Here is a 26001-nt window from a genome sequence, read left to right on the forward strand (position 1 = left end):
TGAAGGAGTCCACACGCTAATTTATCTAATGAGTGTAATGTAACCAATAATGACTTTGATATGAAAATTAATATAATATGTAATATAAGTGAAAACCACGTTGCTAGACTAATGGATGGCTGGCTTGACTATAATGATGACTATCATGTCCCTTCCTACACGGCCCTTTCACTTATTGCAAATTACTTCCTATTCTAGTTAGAACTCTTTTTTTGTTTATTTGATATTTACTAAGTCTCTAGCTGCATTGACCATTAAAAGTCTTGTGTGGCCAAAAATTATCAAATTCTGTAGATCACTTGACTTGACTTGTAATGTCTTGTTTTTTTTAATCTACAAACAGATGGAAAATCGGTGTTTGTTGATAGAAACGCAATTTTTATTTTCGTTTCCTTTTAATTAACTATGGAAAAATAAAAACAGTTTTTCGGCCAATAAATAAAAAATATATTTTAAAAAAAAATAAGATCTTAGGTCCATAAACTAATCTTGCCAGAATATATTATTCAAAATAATAATGGTGTATTTTCATGGTTTGAGTAATTTGAGTTAAGTTAACTTAAGGTCAAAGTGGGTTTCACAAAAATGAATAATTTTGAGTTAGAATGCGAGGCCACAAAATATCATAATTGGGGTAAAATTGATACAAATATTAAAATGGAGTAAACTTGTAAAAAAATGTAAAGTTATCGGATGTTTTAATATATTGAGCATTTAACTTGTGAAGATTTGGTCTATAGCTCAGTTTATGGATCAAATTAATAAAAATTATTAATGTTTTTAATTTATTGTTGATGTTATATTCTAATAAATAATCTAATGAGTAATAAAAAGTGTAGCTAGCCTTAATGTAATGTTTTCTTTCTCAAGTAGTAATTGAAATTGAAAAAAAAAATTCACTTTCAGATATACAATTATATATATATACATGAAAAATAAATTTGGCCCAAATCGGTTAGGCACAACCTTCACTATGTTCATGCAACGGATTTTGCTTGCAATATACATACAAGCGCATTTTAGATATTTTAATCTGCTACAGTGAAAGTTGTGTCAAGTTTAATTTAGATCATTTAGCACCACTTAATTATATACATATATATAAATGAAATTATTATAAAAATGAAAGCTACATATATATGTGTGGTCTGAAATTAAGAATTTATATTATTTAGACGACTTGCCTAAGTTCCCATTATATCTTCTAATGCAAATTTGAAACTTAAATTATCACTGACAAGACATAAACCTAATTGATGTGTATATGAAAAACTAGAGGTTACAAGAAATGTGCATAGGTTTAGCCACACACTCCCCATTTCTCCATTCAAATTTTCTTTCATTTCCTCCATTCAAACACAGAAACTAAGCATATAGATATGGGAAGGGCTGATTTTTATCTCTTGTAACAACCCCTCTTTATTATTTTTGGTTTTATTTTGCAAATTTTTTTATGTTTTATTTAAATAAATTACAAATCTATGTCTATTTAACATAAATCTATGTTATTTATGTTTTTGCTATTTTTTGTGGTTTATCTCCATCTAGTATGGAGTTTATGATGTCTCCATTTTATGTGGAGTATTTATTTCGTTTTTTGCATTTTGTTTTGTTTATTTGGACAAATGTGCAATTTATAGAGAAATTTTTAGATATATGATGATCTTTGTCTTTTGGAACCTGGTAGTGCCGCATGTTCATCCATTGGATTTAGTGGTTCAAATCCTATATGTTCTTCAGAAAGCAACCCATTCGTGAATAATTAGGCTATTTATAGAAGATTCAGGAAGTTTGTCCAGCCAACCGCTTTGAAGATCTATTAATTTTTTTAAGTTCACCTTCCAATTTTCATTGTGATTTCTTATTAGATCAGCGAACAATAACTATTTTAGTTATAATTATTTTGTTCTATGTCTGGTCTTCAGGCCAGGGGTAATATCCTCCCTATATTATTTGAATTGATTTGAAGTTTTTAATGAAATTCAAAAGAAATTACATTAAAAAAATTGATGTATATATGAAATTTGAAACTAAATCTACATTGAACTTTCATAGCTTATATATAGAAAATTATTTAGTTGACTTGACTTTGGAATATAGAGGCCAAATAGTTTTTTATGTTGAACTGGTCCAAAAGAAATTGGAAACAACTTCTATTCGATCACTCAATTATAATTAATATTTTAATATTTTGATATTAATTTCCTTTTATCTGAATGCATAAATTTACTTTTTCAACCTTTCAACTTTTCAACTTTTCAACTTTAAATTTGTGGCATTCTAAATTTTATAAATGACTTATTGTATACTTAAACTTATAATTTTGAAAAATATTTTATAGATTTCATGTCTTGACCCGTTTTCAAGCGTGGACCGACACTAGGGCCTGGGCGGGTTTAAGACCTCCTAGGCTCGTAGTAAGCCTGAATCACTTAAGCTCATTCTCTTCACAATCATGGCCTCAGGCCCAATAATCATAGTTTCATAATCAAAGCCCAATCGATACTCTATAGATTTATCGAAAATACAATTTATGTAATTAATATATAAATCCATATTATTCAATTACAACTCATTTCGATTAAAATTGTGGAACTCTATAGATTACAATTTTATTTTGCATATACATGCTTAATACAAATATTATTATTTTCCTTTATCTGCATCTCAACTCATAAAGCTTCATAGGGTTCTTATTTCCTTCTATTACTTAGAAACATAAGGAGGCAGGGGTGAGCGTCGAACTCAATGAGTAGGGTTAGATAACCCTTTCACCCCACACAACCATACATATGATAATCACGTTATATAATTAGTAGCATTCCGGCTAATTATGGATGAACAAGTCACGACAATTCAGGTAATTAAACAGTGGACATTAGTCCGTGGAATCACCCATTATAAAACAAGGATCATGCTCACCCCCAAAGCATGCTTTAAAATAATTTTTGAAAAAATAATCCATGATCCTTGTGTCAAGTGCACTCAGAGAGCCCACCCCTGTTCAGGCTGAAGGGACCTCATCCGTCTATTTCTGTTTTCTTTCATTTTATTTTCCTTTTTGTTACTTTTCTTTCGTTTCCTTTTATCATCGATGCGCATCAAATTACAGAGTGCACGGGGGGCGTCACTCCACCCACTTACGGCCCATTGTCGAAATTCTCACCATGCCTGTGCTCTCACTCAGGGTGACCCATATCATTCTAACCCCACGACACATCACATATATGTCATATCCAATCACAAAATTTCGTATCAATCACACAGTGTATGATATCCAGCATCTCTATATATTCCAATATATAACTATATTTGTTTGATGCGGCTCATGGCATACACGTTTATATGACAATTCTACATGTATGCATGTTTCACGTAGATATCATATTACACATGTATGCATGATTGTATAATGTATAAGCAATGCAGGTTATCTAACTCTACTCACAGTTCATTATCGTCCTTAATAAGACTATCTTTGTTAAGCTCCTTTGCAGCTTTTGTCTTGTCATTCTGGAACCTTATAAGCATCTAGAAAGAAAATTTTAGTAAGAATTTTAATTTGAGAAATTTAATTCTCATTTATTTATCAATTTTGGCTAATGCAGTAGTTCGTCTTAACTTATTAAATTGTATATCTACTATTCCTTTATTTACTTATTTACTCTGATATATAAACTTTAATAAATTTTATAGTCCTTTGGCAAGTAGAAGTAATAATAATAATAATAATAATAATAATAATAATAATAATAATAATAATTAATTATTATTATTATTATTATTATTATTATTATTATTATTATTATTATTGGTAATGCGAGTACTAGTAATTTTATTAGTCATTTCTCATTAATGATATAATTATTTTAATTCATTATTAAAAATTTTACCGAAAATCTAGGAGCATCTCCCTTGTAAATCGGGATAGTTGTCAAATCATGTATCAATAGCACAATTCAACATACAGCCCATCCATCAGGCATTAACTTTAATCAAAACTCATCCTCCATTATTTACATAACATTTGAACTGTATAAATAATAAGTGGATATCCACCAAAACGGTAACAAGATATTGGATTTAGGTTAATCGATCAACTGACTCAGCTAAGTTAACATTTTAATAAATTTTTGTTTTAGTTATACATCTAGCTCAACTAAACCGAAACAATAAAATTAGATCAACAAACTCTTAACCAATTATAATCATCGAAAATTTAGTATTGAAGCCTTAGGGCTCACTGATAGAAATTTCATTAACACCATCGCACTGCCCAAATCAAGATAAAATTCTGTCTCCTATGGTTTCACCGGAGTCTTGCCAACCAGTCACCGGAATGTCACCACTGGCCACCGTACACGATGGCTAGAAAACCGACTATTGCCGAAACTGAGCAACATATACATCAAAATGCTTGAAATTTCACGGGGACTCAAAATCTATGACCAATTTGGACTAGGTGTGTCTCATTTTGCCAAAAATGGGCTCGACAGTAGCCTCACCAATGCCATCCATGGTAGTTCTGTCATTAGAGCTTTGTTATTAGAATTGGTGGAGGGGAACAGTTCGCCTAGAGGAGAGGAGTCGATTGAGACCCACCTCGAGGCCTATTCTCACCGAAAACAGCATGCATCGCCGGAAGACGAAATCGCAGCAGTGACATTTCACACCGATTGAGTTTCCTCTCTATCTAAACCCTTATTTCGCAATCCAAAGTCACCAAATTGTTCCTCTCATCGAGCTTTTGAGTTTAGAGCCCTTAATCGCCAGATTCGATGGTCGATGGTCGGAGAACGAACAAAAGAAAGAGGGAGAGAGTTGTCGGTGTTGGCGAGGAAGAAGAATAAGGTTTTTTTGTGTTAATTTTATGGGAAGACAATTAATTCATCCCTGAGGTTTGACTAAACTAACTAAGTCACTCAGTAGTTTGACAATATTAATTAATGGTCCCCGAGATTTACCTCCATCAAACCACTTGGTCTTTCTGTCCATTTTCTTCAGATCTTTTCGGTAAAACCTTTAAAAAAGACTAAATTACCCTGCCATTTAAGAAGGGTAAATAATTAATTTGTCCCCGAGATTTGACCAAATTAACTAAGTCATCCTTGCAATTTAACAATATTAATTAATGATCTTCGCGATTTACCTCTGTCAAATCATTTGTCATTCCGTCTATTTTTTCTAGATTTTTCCATTAAAACCTTTACAAATAGACTAAAACACCCTAACATTTAAGGAGAAAAAGACTAAACTATGTTAGAATTTTCATTTGTCGTGGAGGGAAAACGAAGAGTAAGGGTATACATTGATTATTTGATATTCACCCAAAAAAAAAATTTATCAACATAATGTGCCACTTTACTGTCTTGAGCCACAAACAAAAAGATGAAAAAGAAAAATATAGGTTTGAACAATTTAAAAATTAAAGCCCAAGATTAATAATAATAATAATAATAAATTCCCTTTAATTCAAAAATGTTGAAGTCTTTTTTTCAAAGAAATTATATATATATATATATATATATATATATGAAAAGAAAAAATAAAAAGAAAAGCAAAGAAAAAGGACACGTTAACTTCTTCCTCTTCATCATGTTCCGACACATTGTAAAAGAGGCATTTGCAACAGTAAAAGTTAAGTCACCAAGTCATTTTCAAATAGTAAAAGCCAAGGCATCTCCAACAGTAAAGGCCAAGGCATCTCCAACAGTAAAGGCCAAGGAATCTTCCTCAGCCAGTGGCAGACAAGGAACTATTCATTAATAGTAAAGATTCGCCAATTTTCCTATTAAAAGGGAGCCTCTCCCCTTGTGAAGGCATAAGTTTTAGTCTTTAAGTTATTACCTAGAATCCCTCTCTCCTTCTGTGCTCCTAGTTCGAGTTGTAAGAGTTCAAGTGGAGAAAGTATCTAAAACTATTGTAAGTTTTAAATCTTGTATTTATATTTTGTAAGTAAATAAAGTTTGTATTTTATTTTAAACTGCTACGAATATAAGTCCGTGTTTACGGCACCTTTCTCTTCTCCCTCCACACTCTGACTTAATTCTGGGGATCCCAGGTTAAGGTTGCAGGAACCCTAAACCTTAATTAAAATAAATTAATTAAAATTGGTTGAGTTGATTGACAAAAAATTATTTGGTAAATTGATTTTGTTTGTGATAAGTATGCTCTGTGGATGCAGCTTAGTCTGATCTTCCACATCAGAAAAATTGTTTAAATTGTATGTTGATTTTATATTTAATGAATTATATAAGTATTCATATAAACCCAATTAATCATAGTATTTTAGTTCACAGTTATGATTTATCTTTAAATATTTGTATCTGTATTTATTTAAATCCTAGTAATAATCTTAGTGCTATACATATATATGATTTTATTTAAAATCAAATCTTAAAAGTCTTTATATTTGGTTTTGTTTTCTCTTTTGTTGATAAAAAAATTAAAAGCATATCTCTTTAAAGTCATTTGTCATTATTATTTTCAAAGTCATTGTTTTTATAAGTCTTTAGTCTTTGTTAGGGTCTTTTGTTTTGTTTTGCTTTGTAACGTGTTTTTGTGTTAAATTCAAAGTCTTTAGTCTTTTAAGTCTTAAGTCATTTTTGTTAAATAAACGGTCCTTTCTCTTTTTGTTGGTATCAGAGCCACTATGGTGTAAATCCAGGCCCCCAAATGGGTGTGCAGTTAATTCAACTGGTATCCAGGTCCATGGAGGGTTCTCACTGTGAGACACTGTGACGAAACACAGGCTCTTACCTCCAGGATATTCCGCAGGGTGTCTGCGCTATGTATACGCGGCCCATAAGTCAGGTTGTAGTTGTCGAGAGGCAACATGCGTGAAAAGTGGTTCTGAGGTACTGCAGGTTGTCACGATCCTGGGCTCCACGCCTGGATTACGTGGATTTGTAACAAAAAGAGAAAGGACCGTTTATTTAACAAAAAGAGAAAGGACCGTTTATTTAACAAAAATGACTTAAGACTTAAAAGACTAAAGACTTTGAATTTAACACAAAAACACGTTACAAAGCAAAACAAAACAAAAGACCCTAACAAAGACTAAAGACTTATAAAAACAATGACTTTGAAAATAATAATGACAAATGACTTTAAAGAGATATGCTTTTAATTTTTTTATCAACAAAAGAGAAAACAAAACCAAATATAAAGACTTTTAAGATTTGATTTTAAATAAAATCATATATATGTATAGCACTAAGATTATTACTAGGATTTAAATAAATACAGATACAAATATTTAAAGATAAATCATAACTGTGAACTAAAATACTATGATTAATTGGGTTTATATGAATACTTATATAATTCATTAAATATAAAATCAACATACAATTTAAACAATTTTTCTGATGTGGAAGATCAGACTAAGCTGCATCCACAGAGCATACTTATCACAAACAAAATCAATTTACCAAATAATTTTTTGTCAATCAACTCAACCAATTTTAATTAATTTATTTTAATTAAGGTTTAGGGTTCCTGCAACCTTAACCTGGGATCCCCAGAATTAAGTCAGAGTGTGGAGGGAGAAGAGAAAGGTGCCGTAAACACGGACTTATATTCGTAGCAGTTTAAAATAAAATACAAACTTTATTTACTTACAAAATATAAATACAAGATTTAAAACTTACAATAGTTTTAGATACTTTCTCCACTTGAACTCTTACAACTCGAACTAGGAGCACAGAAGGAGAGAGGGATTCTAGGTAATAACTTAAAGACTAAAACTTATGCCTTCACAAGGGGAGAGGCTCCCTTTTAATAGGAAAATTGGCGAATCTTTACTATTAATGAATAGTTCCTTGTCTGCCACTGGCTGAGGAAGATTCCTTGGCCTTTACTGTTGGAGATGCCTTGGCCTTTACTGTTGGAGATGCCTTGGCTTTTACTATTTGAAAATGACTTGGTGACTTAACTTTTACTGTTGCAAATGCCTCTTTTACAATGTGTCGGAACATGATGAAGAGGAAGAAGTTAACGTGTCCTTTTTCTTTGCTTTTCTTTTTATTTTTTCTTTTCTTTTTCCTTTAGCTTTGCCTTTCTTGCCTTTATCTTTTTGCTTTTGACTTGCTTTGCTTCGGATTTTTATGATATCGCTATCATCACTTTCGTCACTAGATGAACTAGATGATGAGGATGATGGTAAAACGATTTTACCCTTGCTTTTATGGTGTGTAGTGTTTGAAGATTTACTGGAGGATGCACTTTGGGCTTTACTGGTGGATGGTTTTATGGGCTGATTTGAACTGGTTGAAAGTTGTTCAGACATCTCTTGACAGATCAATCTATATTCTTCTGGTGTTTTGGCTGCAGCTAACCGGGCCTGACATTGGGCTTTTTGGATACCAAACTGGGGGTTATCCTGAATAGCTAATGTATGGGCATAGGTTAAAGCTGGTTTAGATGGGCTGGATAATTTATTGCGGATCCATTGGCTAATTTTATGTTCAGTGGTGGAATTCTTGAATGATCCCCACCATTTTATTTTATGTCTTTTTATTATCATGGGAATTTGACTTCCTGGAACATACTGATAATCAAAATACCATTGATATACCCATGGAGTGAAGAAGGTCATACAATAATACATCAAGGAAGGAATATGAACTTCTTCAGGTTTGGGTTTATAATGGGTTTTAAAGAACTGATACAAATAAAGGATATCATGAGGAATGATTTCCTCTGAAATTCCCTTAAATTGCCACCATCGTTTAAACCAATTTGGGATTTTTAAATCAGTGCGTATATTTTGATCAAAATATATTAACCATGAATGAGTAGTGGTGGGATTTTGAAGACAAAATATCGTATCCCACGCTTTTTTGTAATCAAAATAATTATAACTCATATTATATTTATGTAATCCTTTAAATTTTACTGGTGTTACTAAAGAAGATACGGGCCAATCCTTAGGATGGATGACGCGTTTTATTTTTATAGAAGAATAAGAAATTATTCCATTTTTATCAAAAGTATGTTTGATGTTTACTGAATCAGTATCTAATAATATATTATTATAATAAGCCTGAGGTTTTGATAAGTCTGTAGGCATAAAAAACCAATTCTCAGGATAATAGTTTTTTATAATTTGCCAAGGATTGGTATGATTATATCCATCCTCAACTTCGATTTCAAAATCAAATAAATTTTTATCAAACCATTTATGTATAGTACCAGTAGATTTATATTGGATTTTTGGCAAATCCACAGCCATCAACGGATTTGATAACTCTTTACTGTCTACCGTTTGAGACAGAGTAGCCGTATCATGAGCGGATACGATCGCTTTAGATTTAGAAGACATACCTGGGTCCTCTGTGGAAGAGGATGCCATACCCTGCAGGGCTTTAATTACTTCGGGAGATTGAGAAAGTTCCTCAATCCATTTTTTAAGATCTTTAGGAGGAGTGGTTTTAGTGTTTAAGGTTTTAAGGTCTTCAGAGTGCTCAGAAAGAGCTTTAGTTGGGGAGCCGGAATCTTGTTTAATTTCTTTCCCTTTATCCTTCTTTCTTCCCATGGTTCTGTAAGAATTCTCTAGTTAGAAAGTCTGGAATATTATTATCATTGCCTTTAATATATTCTATGTCAAATTCAAAAATACTTAAAAGTGCTTGCCATCTAGCAAAAATTTGTTTAGAGGCAAGGTTTTGGACATCTTTCTGCAGAACATCTTTTGCAGATTTACAATCAATACGAAGTAAAAATTTTTGATTTAAAAGATCAGATTGAAATTTATTTATACAAATAACAATACTTAAAATTTCTTTTTTAATAGTAGAATAATTTAATTGAGTTGGAGTCCAATGACCTGAAGTATATTGGATTATCCTTTCTTTACCATTTACTTTTTGTTTTAAAATGCCTCCATAACCAATATTAGAAGCATCAGTTTCAACAATTTTAAAAGCATTAGGATCAGGAATATATAAGTAAGGAATTTCTTTTACCAAGAATTTTATCTTTTTTATTAATTGAGTATGCTGAGTTGTCCAAGGACCAGCATTTTTACAAAGTCTATTATGTAATGGTTTTATCATGCAATTTAAATTTGGATAAAAATCAATTACATAATTTAAACAACCAAGAAAACGTTGTAATTGGGGTTTATTAGTAATTTCATCAGGAAATTTTTCACCAAAAACAAGTGCTCTTTCTATAGGTTGAATCTTACCTTGTTCAATATAATGGCCTAAAAATCTAATTTTAGTTTTGAATAGATCCATCTTTGTTTTACTAAGTGCTAAACCATTTTGCCTAATTACCATACAAAAAGTTTTTAAGTGTTTAAAATGATCATCAATAGTTTGACTAAATATTAACACATCATCAATGTATACTATACAAAATTTACTATAGGGATTAAATATGTCATTCATGATTCTCTGAAATTCAGAAGGAGCATTTTTTAATCCAAAAGGCATTACATTCCATTCATATTGACCAAATGGAACTGTGAATGCTGTTTTATATCTGTCTTTAGGATCAATTTGAATCTGCCAATAACCAGATTTCATATCAAATTTACTAAAAATATTTGCATTGTATAATTTCTTTAATAGGTCTTTTTTATTAGGAATTGGATATCTGATCCATTTTAAAGCTGTATTTAATGGTTTATAATTTATTACTAGTCTTGGAACACCTCGTTCAATTTCAGCATTTTTATTGACATAAAAAGCTGCACATGACCAAGGACTTCTAGATTTACAAATTAATTTTTTATTTATTAAATCTTGAATTTCTATTTTACAATGCTCAATTAATTCAGGATTCATCTGAATTGGTCGAGCTTTAGTTTTAATAGTTTTTTCATCAAAATCTTTTTCATATGGTAAATCTACCATGTGTTGTTTACGATCCCAAAATGCACTTGGATGCTCAGCACATAGTTCTTTTTCCATTAATGTTTGGAGATTTTGAATTTTATGTTTAACAAGATCTCTGCCTAATTGAGTTTGAATTCTATTTAAATGGATATTGTTATTTAAATCTTTTATATTTTCTTCTTTTGATTTTATTAAAGAATTGATTTCTAATATTTTAACTGAATGAGCTTTTAACAAATTTAATTGTTTTGTTTTAGGTTTTTCTGTAAATTCTAATCTAGCTCTACTATTTCTTATTTTGAATTTAATACAATCTTCTTTTACTGAGTATGGTGTTATTAGGTTTATAAAAGGAGTACCTAAAATTACCATATAATTTATTTGAGGAGATAGTAAAAATACTGTGTTTATTTCTAATTCTTGATTTATGATTATTGCATCTGTCTTTCCTATAATTTCAAGTTTAGATTTATTGGCTGTACTCAATTTTTCACTAGTTTTTAACCAATATCTTTTAGGAACTATATCAGATTTTATACAGTTTAAATCTGCACCTGTGTCAAAAAGTGCAATTGCATCTATCACAAAATCATTTATTTGAATGTTTATTTTTACTAAATATTTACGTGAAGTAATTTCTTGTAATAAATTTAGAAAATTACAATCTACATCGTCATCTAATTCATTTATTTCATCTCTTATATCAGTTTCTGGTTCGTCATCAGAGGAAGAACTAGAGACTAATTGAGACTCTAATAATTTTATTCTTTTAGAATTCTGTTGAAATTGAAGTTTTAATTCATGAACTTCATTTTTTAAAGTTTTAATTTCATTGCGTAACTCTTTAGTAGATATGTCAATATTCTCTCTTTTTCCTTTATTTTTATTTAAAATAGTGGTTAAATCATAAGTATTAGGTTGAATTTTAGGAGTGATATCTGGTACTTCTTTTTCTTTATCAAAGCTTTGAATTAATTTTTTAAGAAGTTTTGCTTTAGTTTCTTGGTCCTCTATTGTATTTACTACTTGTAATAATGTACTTTGATCTTTACTAAGCATATTAATGGATTTGTCTGATGAACTGGAAGAACTTGTGGTAGTCCCTAATTCATCAATTTGATTTTCACTTTCATCAATCTCAGATTCCGAAGAATCAGAATCAATATATAATTCATAAATTTTATTTAAAACATCATCTTCTAATTTTAATTCATGTAATCTTTTATTAAATTTACAAAATTTAGATGTATGCCCTTTTTTGCCACAATTGTAACAAGTCAAATTTTTATAAGAAGTTTTAGTTGTAGATTTAGAAGGTTTATTTTTGTGTTTATAAGAAGGTTTTGTTCTCTTTTTACTATAGAATTTATCTTGACTAGGTGTAGACCTATATTGTTTTTTGGAGTATTTATTTCTATAATATTTTTTAGGTTTAGAACATTGACCATCACATCGTTGGTTTGATATGAAATTATAATCAAATTGCTTACAAAATGATCCTAATTCTTTTTTAGTTTTTTGCATTTCATATTTTAATTTTCTTTGAAGTTTTAAGTCTTGACAAATTTGTAAACCTTCCTTTTGGATTATACTAATTAACTGTCCATATGTTAATTTATTATAAGGAATAGGTTGTCCAAATTGTTGCTTTATATGGTTTCTAACTTTTTCTCCTAAAAAATAAGGTAGTCCAGCCAAAAACTTTTCTTTCCAAAAGCTTTGATTGGAATCTTCTCTTAACATTAATCTAGTGAGAAAAGTAGTTTTATAATTTTGAAAATCACCTAAATTTCTACATTTAAGATTACTTAATAATTCGGCATTTTTATCTTTTATGTGAGATGGATCTCCTATAAAATGTAATGAAATAGTAAGAATTAAGGTTGCAACTGCATCCTGAATTACTTCACCATTTTCATCATAAATAGGTTCACCGTCATCATTTACTTGAACTGAATTTAAGATTTCTAAATGTTGTTGATCAGTGAGATGATAATCCCACCAACCTTTTAATTGGCCTGTAAAGCCAGCTATAATGATTTCTGCTATAGCTCTATCTGAAATAATAGATTGAGTTTTATAGGCATTTGCAGCCATTGTCATTTGTTGCAAAATACTTAATATATTATATTCACTTAAACCATCTATGTTCCATTCATAAATAGTTGAAGCATTATATTTGAATTGAGATATAGTATTAGGTTTATTAATTATACCTAGGTCTGGTGCCCGATTTACTAGTTCTCTATGATGATTTATAGGATTGATTTCAAATTGTTTAATATTTTCTGAGTCAGGTTCACTAACATCAGAGTTGGTGTTTTCTTCTATCATGTTTATATTTCTTGATCCTGATGAAGGAGGAGTTTCTGGGGTTACATGTTGGGTAGTGTTAGAACGAACTTGGATTTTACTTAATTGATCTTTTAGTGTATTTACAAATTCATTTTTACTAGATTGAGAAATTTGATAAGGTTTAAACATATGAGTTTTTACCTTTTCTTTACCTTTTACAGTCTCATTTACAATTGGTTTATCTTCTAATAAATTTTCTATTCGTTTTAATTGTGTATTTAAACAAATTAAACTGGCATTACTAAAATTATTTTGCTCAATTAATTTATTATTTGTATCATTTTCCCTTATATTTTTAAATGGAGCACAGACAATTTCATGATCTTGATGTTTTAATTTACTAATTGTTTTAGGTGGAAAATCACTTTTAATTGTCTGATCATTTACTATCCATTCTGGTCTTTTATCTCTTACAGTAATTGGATTTAAACTTTTATTAGAAGAATTTTCTTTAATAAGTTTGTACCAATCAAAGAATTTAACTTCAGTTTGAGTATTTAATTTATAATCTAAATATTCATATTTTAATTCTTCAAAAGTATATTGTTTTAATATCTGTTTCATTTTAAGTAAATTTTTAATTTTAGATACTTCTTTTATTAAACTTTTTTCTATATCGTCTTTATTAAGTACATTTAATTCCCTGTTGATTTCACTAACATTTTCAGTTATGGCTGAAGCTGTTGGTGATTCTGGAGGTGTATTTACTAAATTTGATTGTTGATTAACATAATTATCTACAGGATTATAAACTGCCTGTGGTATAGAATTACTATAATCAACACCTTTCATTTTTAAATTTGGAATATCAGAAGTAGAAAATCTTGGTTTTACTAATGTTTGAATTATTGGTTTAGGCTCAGTCTCTTTATATTTAGCATAAATAACAGAAGGTATAGATGAAGTAGGTTTATCATTTTCATTTGTAGTTACAGAGGAAGATGACCCTGCATACCTCATACTTTGACTTCTATTAAATTTTAAAGTTACTTTACCATCTTCAAATTGTTCAATATATATATATATATATATATGTCTTTGCGGATTTATTCCTAATCAAAATAAATTATGGTTAACAGATAATTGCAAATTTGCAATGTTAAATATAACGGATACTAATAATAACTAAGTTCCTCTATTTTATTTTTCAAAAAACATGTAAGAATTTTACCGTTTATACCACATATATCCTTAACTCATTTGGTTAAGCCTAATCTTACTCGCGGTGCGCTAGGTCTAGAGATGGTAACGAGTAGGGTACCCGCTTAAAATATACTACCTGAACTCGAACCTGATTATAAATTAGGTACTGGAACCCATTTAGAAATTTACTTGTAGTGCTCAAACCTATCCGGATCCCAATTATACTTATCAGTTTAAATGTTTGAAATACTAGTTAGCATTAAAAATATTTTTTATTTTATTTTTCAAAATTAAAAAAATAAGTAAAAAAATTATAAACTTGACTTAATAAAAAATATAATATAAATATTAAGTTACAATTATAGCATCAATTATAATTAAAGAGGTTTATATATATAATTTTCTTTTAAAAAATAATTAATTTAAATATTTTTGAAATATTAATTAACGGGTAATGGATACCCAAGTCCTTGAATCTGAATCTGAACCGATACGGGTAGTAAAAATATTACTTTATTCTCGTCTGAAACCCATTTATTCACTACATGAACTCGCCAAAATTGGATTGGATCGGTATCCAGCGGCTCGAGTAAAATTGCCGTCCCTAGTCAAGTCCATAAGAAATTTTCTCCATTCACAAGAATCGAACACTCGATCACTTACTTAAGAGAGTTTGAATTATTTCAACTTAGATAAATTCATTGGTAAAATATGTAAGAATTTTATAAAATTAATTGTTGTCTAAAAATGACAAAAAAAATCTTGTAAAATAAAAGAAAAGAAAAAAAAATTAAAGATGCTTTGCATGAAGAGAAGAAATATATTTCATATTTAAAATAAATAAATTATAACTTATGAACTTATGTAACAAACTTAAGCTAAATATATTTCATATTTGTTAGACCAAACCTTTAAACTCATTAAAAATCCCCAAAGCAATTGAAAACCAAGAAAAACCCATGATTTGAGCCAAACCGGACTGAAATCAAACCCAAATCAGCCCTAACCAATCAGAAAGCTGTAGAAAATCCTTAATATCCATTTTGTCCATTCTCCTTTACCTCTCTTTCCGAATACCGCCGACCCCTCTTCTTTTACTTGGAATTTTTCCTGCAACGCCAGCCCTTAGCCGGCTGATATGATCCCTTCTCCTCTTTAGTAACATCTCCGGCCATCGTTCTTCCCATCGCCGGCCTGCCAGCCGTAGCGCGAAAACGAGAGACACAGGGGGAGCTTTTTATCGATCGGGACAGCCCTCTCTCTCCATTCTTTTGGCGTTTCTGGCGACACCAACTCATAACTGGCCAACCTACCTCGTCTCTAGTACCTCACGATCACCGCTCCTCCATCTCTGATCAACTGTAGCTTGCGATTTAGCGAGAAAAGAAAGGGAAAGCGAACTGTGGTGCCGAGCTCTTCATCATCTGCTACCATTTAGCTTCCTCCGATGCGTTTTATGGCTTGATGAGCTATATTTGATCCTTTTCCTTCAAGTATTTCACTTATTTCTTTATTTGGGGATAACAAGAATCATTTCCTTCAAGTTTTATACTAAAAAAGTGCCTAATATCTGTTTTAAATATATTTTTAAGGCGAAAAAAAAGAGGGAAAAGCACAAATACTAGATCAACAGAGCAATAAATAAAAATAAAATTATAAAATATATTACAATAGTAAGAAATTACAAATAATATTATATTTAAGAACATTTTAACAATTTAATAAAAAAAAATCATATATTATTTTCTTTTAAATTTTTTTAAACCTTTTTTAGCTGTGCGTAGCACAAGGACATTGCTAGCTATCTAAATAAAAGAAAAAAGTTATGGCTTTTACATATAAAAAAAATTGTTATGTATCATGATTTTTAAATATATTTATTTTTAATTATTTCTTGAAAACATTATCTTTTTAATTCATACAAATCTATTATTTTTCTCTCCATTCTTTCTCTCTATAGATTATTTATTTATTTATTTATTTCAATAATTTTTATAAAATTTATTTTAACAATTTTCATCGTATTCTTTATTTTTTGAAATATATTATAATTTTAAAAATAAGTAAAGTAGAATAAAACAATAATTAAAATAAAAAGAATTAATTATTTTGAAATATAGTTAGCTTTTATACTTTTTTTATAATTATTTTGGGAAGGCATAGTTAGCTTATTTACAATATTAAAGAAAAAAGAATTAAATATATTTGTTTAGAAGAGAGAATTAATCTTTTTAATTTATATTTTTTAAAAAATATTGAATTAGAAACTATTTTATTCATAAAATTAATTTTATAATTAATAATAAAAATAATAATGTTGCTAATACATTGTTAACATGATCTACGAGTAGCAAACATTTTTATTAGAATTAAATCCAACATTTATATAAAAATCAATCCTTTTTTATAATGTGCGTTACATATTGACTATGCTCATTATATATTCATATTTTACACTCTGTTAATTTTTTTTATTTATATGATATTAAAGTATAAGTTTTGTTTAGATTAAATACAATTGATTAATTTGTATTGGACTTTCCATACAAGCTACTTGTATTGCTACTTTTTATGTACTTAATTTATTTTTATATAATGAAAGCAGTCTCAAAATAAACTTCAACCTATCCCTAAATCTAATTCTTCAGTCTCTAATTTATAAATGGAGATTCTTAAAATCCTAATATGTCCCCAAAAAGAAAATCAAGTCATCACTCAATCTCCAACCCTTACCCAACCCAAATTAATATCTATATACAAATATAATAAAAAATAAAAAAAAATATTTTTTAATTCTGGGTAAAAGAAAATGATCAAGAAGATGATTTGAACTCATAATAGTAATCACTTTGACTATAGTGGTAATATTACTTACCCAGTGTATTACAGAAAGGAATATATGCACATACATATAAATTCCTAAAACTCCAAAAAGTGGTCCAAAATAAAAATATATAGTTTTAACTTTTTTTTCTAGTTTCATGAATATTATTTTTCTTTCAAGTCAAACAGATTTAGAATATAAAAGAAAAAATGTTAAGAAAATTAAAAATTCTTAATCATCAAGAGGTCATTTATTTATTTCAAGGGAGATATAAATCTCTTAATAAATTAAAGTGATAGTACTTAAATATTAATTCAGTAACGAAAAAGAAAATAAAAAATAAAAAATTATTATTATGAATAAAACTCTTTTAAGAACTTAACATATAACAAGAAATAAATTATATTAAAAAATTACCAATTTAAATTTCAAAAATCAATCCATTCTTCAACTGGAAAGCCATAATTTCATTTGATGTTGATGAAAAAAAAAAAAAAAAAAAAACACTAAAGCGAAGTCAATAAATGCAAATTACAGAGCAAATCATGCTAGAATCCAATATTGGTCTGTTAATAAGTTTATTCAAATATTTTATCTCTATTGTTCTAAATTGTAAATTTAAAATAAATAAATATTTTAATTAATTAATAAAAAAAGATTACATAAAAGAAACATTCTATCATCTTCAATAAACCATTAATTTTTCCTATGACCATAAAAAAAAAAGAGAATATACTTTTTTCTTTTCTTATCTCTCCCAAAATCAAATATTATGTATATTCTATTTGAAAATTTATTTTTTATAATCCTCTCCAAATAAACTCTCAATTTTCCCTACAATCATATATAAAAAAAAAGAATATTATTTTTTCTTTTTTATTTATCTCCTAAATAAAATATTATGTATATTCTATTTGAAATTTTATTTTTTAAAAAATATATCCAATCAAATTATACAGAAATAAATAAAAATATATACTTTTTCTCTTTTTATCTCTCTTAAATAAAATATTTTAAATTATAATCTAAATAAAATCAAAATGTTTAAAAAATAAAATATAAAAATTTTCAAATATCTCTCGTATATATTTATTAAAAAGTAAAATTTAAAGAAATAGAACTTAAAATTTTAAATTCTTAATTATCTATATTTATTTATTTAAAAAATAATTTTTATAAATTATATCCGATCAACTAATGAAATGTAATTTTTTAATTGGTTATAACTAATGCTACTTTATATATTTCAGATTTCATTACGGGCAATATTGAAAATCTCATTGTTTTCCCATATTTATATATAATAAAAATTATTTACATTTAATGGTTATAAATGCGATGGAGAAATTTTCTACTCTCTACTGTAGTTTTACCCAAAGTTCATATTAAAGGATATTGTTGCTTGGTTGCGCACTATATACAGAAATTATGTGCCATTAATAAGGAATTTTAAGAAAAAATCTTGAATGGGGTAGCTCAGTGACAAAGAGCACTTGCGGGGTTGATCATCATGGCTTAGATCATAGGTTTGATCCTTCACAATATAAACTCTTCCCAAACCAACTCCTTTACCTTTAAGGGCGAGCGAGAATTAGTCAAGTTTGTGGACCATTAAAATGGTTACGAGCTTGGATATCTCATGCTAATTTTATATATATATATATATATATATATATATATATATATAAAAGGAATTCTATGAAAAAAAGAGAATAAGTTATATAATTAAGATTTTAATGGACGTGCATCATATAAGAATTATGCACACTAATTAAAAAAATTTATTGTGAAGTGTCATGTGCTATTAAATTAGGAATTTTATTAGCCTAACTTATCAAAACAATCCAATTTTATAAGTTTTACAATTTTACTCTATTTTGATTTTTCTATTAATATTTATCCAATTTTGACCTTTGTAATTATAATACCATCAACTGCAATTAAGGATGCAATTGCAAATAAAAAAAATATTTTCATCATTTTCTAAATCATCATATAACTCAGATACAAATTTAAAGGATATAAATTTTTTAAAAAACATTATTAGTCTACACGAATAAAAATTTCAATTAGGTTTAGAATTAGATTTACAGTGCATTATATGAAAAAACTTATTTAAATTGGGTCCATGTCATGGTTAGTTTGTCTACATATTTAAAGCTTTTAACGAATTGAATTTATTTAATAAATTAGGATTTCTTGAACCTTTTTATAATTAAATTTGTTTGTGTCTCATTCCTTAGGTGGTATTCCTCGATTACTCCTGGGAGGTAATATGTACCTAGTTTGTGTCTCATTCCTGTCTAGCATCTCATTAATTTCAAGATTAGTAGAAGCATTAGGTTCTGTACTATGAGTACTTACCTCAGGAATATTAGTAGAAGCATTAGGTTCTATACTATGAGTACTTACCTCAGGAATATCAGACAGAGAAGATATGGGAGAATTTGATTCCGGAAGTAGTACCTCGTGTTCCGTGGTAGACTCAGTACCTGCTTGCTCTGTTTGGACCGGAATTGACAAGTCTGGACTGGCAGATAAGTTTGGACTGATGAGCCAATTCAGTGGGTCTTGTTTTGATGTCTCCCCCTGACCACTGGATTGAGGTTGAAAGTAATATTCTGTTTCTAGAAAATTACAGTCCATAGTTGTGTACAAGTGTCGATTAACAGGGTCATAACATCTGTATCCCTTTTTGTGTGCCCCATACCCCACAAAAACACACTTAACCGCACAAGCATCAAGTTTTGTATGATTAATTTTCGGGATATGGACATAGACTGTACACCCAAAAATTCGAGGAGGAAAGGTGAGGACGGATGGAATCTGGATAAGTTGGGCTAAGGTATCTAGTGGGGTTTTGAAGTTTAAAATTTTTGTGGGTAAGCGATTTATGAGGTAAGCAGCTGTGGCAATGGCTTCTGGCCATAGGTTTCTTGGTACATGAGATTCTATCATTTGGGCTCGGGTCATTTCCAAAAGGATCCTATTTTTCCTCTCAGCCACCCCATTTTGTTGTGGAGTGTAAGGACAGGTTGTTTGGTGAATGAGACCATGGGTGCTAAAAAATTCCTGCATATTATGGTTAATGTATTGCCCTCCATTATCAGAACGTAGTATCTTAATTTGTTTTTGGTACTGCGTTTGAACAAGGTTATAAAACATAGCAAATTTTTCAGAAACCTCTGATTTATTTTTCAAAAAATAAACCCAAGTAATTCTAGTGCAATCATCAATAAATAGAAGGAAATATAGAAAACCATGGTTACTAGGTATGGGTGCAGGACCCCAGACATCAGAATGTATAAGTGCAAAGGGCATATCAGTTCTAGTATTGTTCTGGGGAAAAACTTGTCTTTGGCTTTTGGCTAGGATACAAGTCTCACAAGACACATGATTATTGTTCTTAAAAAACTTAGGAAATAAAATTCTAAGGTACCCCGTAGATGGATGTCCAAGACGTCGGTGCCATAACCAAACTTGCCGATCCACAGTCCCGTGAGCCAGCATTATGGTACCTTTTTTGTCCACCTCGTCCACGTAGTACAGACCTCCGTGTTTAGTGCCACGCCCAATAATCCTCCCTGTCTGGATATCCTGCAGAATACAAAAGGTTGGGTGTATCAGTACTGAACAATTTAGCTCTTTAGTAACATGACTTACTGATAAGAGTTTATGAGATAAACTAGGCACATATAAGCAGTTAGGAACTCTAAGGTTTGGAGAGATTTCAATTTCTCCTGCCCCTTCAACAGATGAGTAACCCCCATTCACAGTCCGAATACCAGTTTTCCGAGGAGTTGTCTTAGATTTAAAGTCCAATGGATCATAGGACATTGTATCCGTAGCCCCACTATCTAAAAGCCAATTTTGTTCTCTTTCAACATTTTTACTTTCTAAAGGATCATCTCTACTTCTTGTAAACAAAGCAGGCACTAAATTGCAATTTTCAACAAATTCAGGTCCTCTTTCATCAATTTCAGAAGTTCCAGGGGCACAATTATAATTTTCAGAAAAATCATGATTAAATGAGGTAAAATTAGAAGAGCAGGGATTTAAGAGAAGTTTTCCCTCAAACCCTATACCTCCTTTGTTATAGTTCTGCGATTCATCCCCTCCTCCAACCGAAACGTTGGCCGCCGGAACTCCTCTCATAATCTGTTCCTCTCCGGTGCTGGTAGCGATTTCGTTGCCCACCGTGGCCACCGCAGCTCTTCCCTTGGCTCCCTTCCTTCTATTTTCTGTCCACCAATCGGGGTAACCGATTATCTTAAAGCAACCTTCTTTCGTATGCCTTGTTCCCCCACAATGGCTGCACTTAAGTTTCGATTTATCCACCTCCTCGCTCCGGGATGATGATTTAGCCACAGTCCGGGCAAGATCTGACCGGGATTTGGCTACAAGGCCTTGACCGATTTGTGAGATTTCTGGGTTTACCTGTTCATCTTTCTCTGGTCCCAGTATGCCTCGCCTCGTAGCCTCTCTTCTGATCATAGCATATGCCCTTTCAACTGATGGGAGAGGGTCTTGCTTAAGGATGTCCCGGCGTTCGGTTTCAAACCGGTCATGAATTCCGGCGAGAAACTGGAAAAGTTTCGTTTCTTGTTGAATCCGATTGAAGACTTCAATATCTTCCTGGTGCTTCATCGGATTGGGCATCCGGCGGTCAATCTCTTTCCAAATCGCTTGTAAGTTTCCAAAAAATTTTTCAATGGTCATATTCCCTTGCTTGAGATTATTAGCTTTAACAGTTAAATCGAAAATCTGTAGGGAATCACTGCCTGTTTGAAATGTTGTGGCGAGACTCTCCCACAGTTCTTTGGCGGTTGCATGTTGAACATATTGGACCGCTAGCTCTGCTTCCATATTTTCTATTATCCATGAAAAAACAATCGAATCTGACTGTTTCCATTTGATGTAGGTTCCATCAGATGAAGGTGGAGGAGAGGCTCCCAGTATATGGTCGAGTTTTCCTCTTCCGCTGATTGCGATCTCCATTAATCGAGACCAGAGGGTGTAATTAAATTCATTAAGCTTGACTGTTAAATTAACAGCCTGGTTGTTGGAGGTTTCTATTTGGCTTGGTTTGTTGGTTAAGTTTTGGAGAATCTGCAGCAGTTGAGCGGCAGAAACATCCATGTTTGGTGTTTTAGTTGCTCCTGTTGAAGCTGAGCTCTCGGATTGATCACTCATGCTTCCAGGTAAGTTGGATTAAGGTAGATGATGAAGCTCAGATAAGAACAAGATTCATTGTGATTGAACCAGGCTCTGATACCATGTTTGTTTGATAAAAGAATTCTATCTCTCTTATTTCTGTCATTGTGTTCTTATACAAAAAAACTTTTCCTAATTAGTCTAATTACAATTAATTGCAATCCCTTGATTGTAGGGATTCTTGATGCTGAATAGAAACTTCCCTTTCCAGGTTAGTTTCTTTTTTCTGTTTTCCAATAATATATTGCTAATTATAATTATTAAGTCTCGAGTAAGTGTATATATATATATATATATATATATATATATATATATATATATATATATAAAAGAAGTGTAACATTGGAGTGGACAAAAAAATTGGTTAAATTTAATAAATTGTCCTCTAAGAAAATATTATTTATAAAAAAATCTTTAATCGGGTTGATTTTATTGATTTCTTATCTAAATTCAAACAAAATAATAATATTATTTATTATTAATATTTTAACTAAATTATAAATCTTAATATTGTGTTTGTCAAATTAATATTTTAGCTCACTATCTTACTGTGTAAATAGTTAATTATTTTATAGTAATTTACGTTAGTAAAAAATCTAAAAAATGTTCAAATAAAACTATTAACTAATAAAATGATTAAATAATAAATAATAAATTGATATTTATAACTTATCTATCTTAACTAATTCTTATAACATACAATTCTAAAAAAAATAATACAAAAAATCCAATTGAAAGAATTTAAAAAATGGTAGTTATTATTTAAATTTTTATATTCTCAATAGTAAAATATAAGACTTTTACGATAATTATCTTAATTATGAATTATTGAAAATCATAATTATAACTGAGTCGGGAATCTTATTAAATTATCAATTTATTATAAATTACTAATATTAATGTTTAATTCTTATAAAAAAATACTACACAATTTTCATTTTCTTTTGGCTATAAGGTTTATTAATATTATTTTACATCAAAAACTTTTTCTTCTCGTTGTTTTACTTCTTAATTTCAGAGGTATTATGTTTCTTGGGCTATTATTAATTTTATTTTTCCATCTTGTTTCAATTATAAATTTTTGTTTTTCATTTGATTTTAATGTTTTTTTTTTTATAAAATTCATTCATTTTAATCATGACAGAAATTTTGGCTTCAGCAGTCTCAAATATATGATATGGATAAAAACTCCATATTATGATTCAAATGATGGGATCGTAATTATTGGCTATTGCAACCTAAATCGGCTTCCAATTTGATTCCTCTCTTTATACTAATGTTTTGATGGGCAAATGAGAAATTTGGCCTAAATATTAAAAGATTACCACTTCAAACCCATATGCTTATTCGGATGTCTTGGATTCAGTAGACGCTTTTGTCACATGAGAGAGGAAGTGGTCTGCACCCTTAAAAAAATGCATCCTTCCAAGGCTCCAAGTCCAAACAGTATGCCTCCTTTCTATTTTAAAAAATTTTGGTCTATCGTTGGTGCGTCTGTTGAGCAAAACGTCCTATCTATTCTTAATAATCATGAGTCTCCTGCTTCTCTAATCAATACTTTTATAGCTCTTATTCCAAAGGTCAATAATCCTAGCTTAACATCTCAATTTAGGCCTATTAGTTTATGTAATGTCATTTTTAAGTTAGTCACCAAAACCGTAGCCAATAGGTTAAAAATTCACCTTCCTGGTATAATTAATCAATCGTAGTCAGCCTTTGTCCCTGATCGCCTTATTACTGATAATGCTTTAATGGCTTTTCAAATTTTTCATTACATAAAAAGCAGAATTTCTAGGAAAAGAGGTTTTTTTGCTTGCAAATTGGATATGAGCAAAGCATGTGATAGAGTGGAGTGGTGCTTTTTGAAAGACATGATGCTTAAATTGGGTTTTTATTCTTCCTGGGTGGGATAGTGATGAGATGTGTTTCTACAGTGTCTTACTCATTATTGATTAATGGTGAACCAACACAATATTTTTGTCCTAAGAGGAGTCTTAGACAAGGGATCCCCATATTTATTGCTGTTTTATACAAAAGTTTCTTCAAGTTTACTTCAAAAGGCAGAGAACAATCGACTTTTGAATGGAATTAAAATTTGTCCAAGGGCTCCTCCTATTTCCCACATGTTCTTTGCTGATGGTAGTGTTATTTTTGGAAGGGCAAACTTGGCTCAAGCCGGTACTATTCTCAGTGTCCTCCAAGACTATGAAAGAGCGCCGGATCAAAAATAAATTTTGACAAGTCAGAGATCGCATTTAGCAGGAATACAGCCGTGGAGGTTCAAGAGGCTATAAGGAATGTGTTGGGGGTTCGGGCTATTGATTAACATAACAAATATCTAGGTCTGCCGGCGAGCGTAGGTAGAAAGAAAAAGCAAATGTTTAGTCTCCTAATTGACAGGGTGGCAAAAAAAAAAACTTCAATGCTGGAAAGAGCTATCTCTCTCCAGGGCGGGCAAAGAGGTTTTGTTGAAGTCGGTTGTGCAAGCAATCCCTAATTACACTATGAGTTGCTTCCTCCTTCCAAAGGAAACTTGTGCGAAGATGGAGTCACTTATGGAATTTCTCTCCCTAATATCTCCTTTTCAATTCGCTCCATAATCATGATTGATAGTTGTCAAGAGAATAGAATAAAAGTTATTTCTATTCTTATTAGTACTGTCTAGCCTCGGAATTCATGTCTTTGACTTTTCTTTATAGTCCGTTATTATTAGTATTATCTATGATTTATTTTCCTCATTTCATATACGTTAAATTATTGATAAAATTTCTAGTGCTGGTAAAATGCTTTTTAGACTAATCAGTAATCACAATATCAATGTTGCCTGGTTGATAAATCTTAGTAATTCAAGTAATAATGGTCTTTTAAACCTGGATTTCAGGATTTTGTGGTATCATTATTAAAGCGTATTAGAATTTTTAATGTGGGCTGCTATTAATTGTGGGGCTATTTTAGTTTGCGAAAATAGACTGAATAAATACAATATAAGAATTGTTAGGAGCAATTGATAAAATGGAGCAATCAATAGAATAGGATATAAAATGGAGCAATCAATAGAATAGGATGAGCAGTAGATTGGTTTGAGCAATCAATAGAATAGGAGGAGCAATAGATTGGTCTGAGCAATCAATAGAATAGTCCAAGCAATCAATAGAATGAACTGAGCAATTAATTAAATAGACCGAGTAATTAATAGAATAGATCGAGTTTTATTCAAACCAGCTCAAATAGTGGTAACGCTTGGTCAAAGAGTCATTAAGAACATTTAACCATGTAATAATGCAAGATTCTCGCTTGACATTTATGATTGGAATTTTTGCTAGGCATTTAAATCTTCGGTTACAATAAGAGGTACATTATAAATATTTGTATCACATCCTATTAGAGGATAACTTACATCTTAATAGTAATTCCAATATTCACTTGAGTTTTCTAGATTTTACTTCTATAAAATAAGTGCAGTGAGCGTGGAACACACCTCAGTTTTTCAGCAATTCTCTCCTGACAACTATCTCAAAAATGGTGTCCAATGAATCTCAAAATCTGCTTGTTGAAACCCAATGCAGGAATGGAGTCTCCTCCAAACCTAACTTCAAATATTGTATCTCTTCCCCATGG

The 26001-nt window shown here is 30.2% G+C and overlaps 1 protein-coding gene across 1 annotated transcript; it reads right to left on the minus strand.

Annotated features, from left to right (window-relative positions):
* Positions 1–19401: 19401 nt before the first annotated feature.
* Positions 19402–22362, minus strand: LOC149499162 (uncharacterized). Its single transcript, XM_089722127.1, has one exon. It carries the CDS (start codon positions 22360–22362, stop codon positions 19402–19404), a length of 2961 nt encoding a protein of 986 aa, XP_089578253.1.
* Between the last annotated feature and the right edge of the window lie 3639 nt (positions 22363–26001).

Source organism: Jatropha curcas, chromosome 1 (assembly GCF_041381405.1).
Source record: "Jatropha curcas cultivar XTBG-Jc1 chromosome 1, XTBG_Jcur_1.0, whole genome shotgun sequence".
Classification (NCBI taxonomy): Eukaryota; Viridiplantae; Streptophyta; class Magnoliopsida; order Malpighiales; family Euphorbiaceae; genus Jatropha; species Jatropha curcas.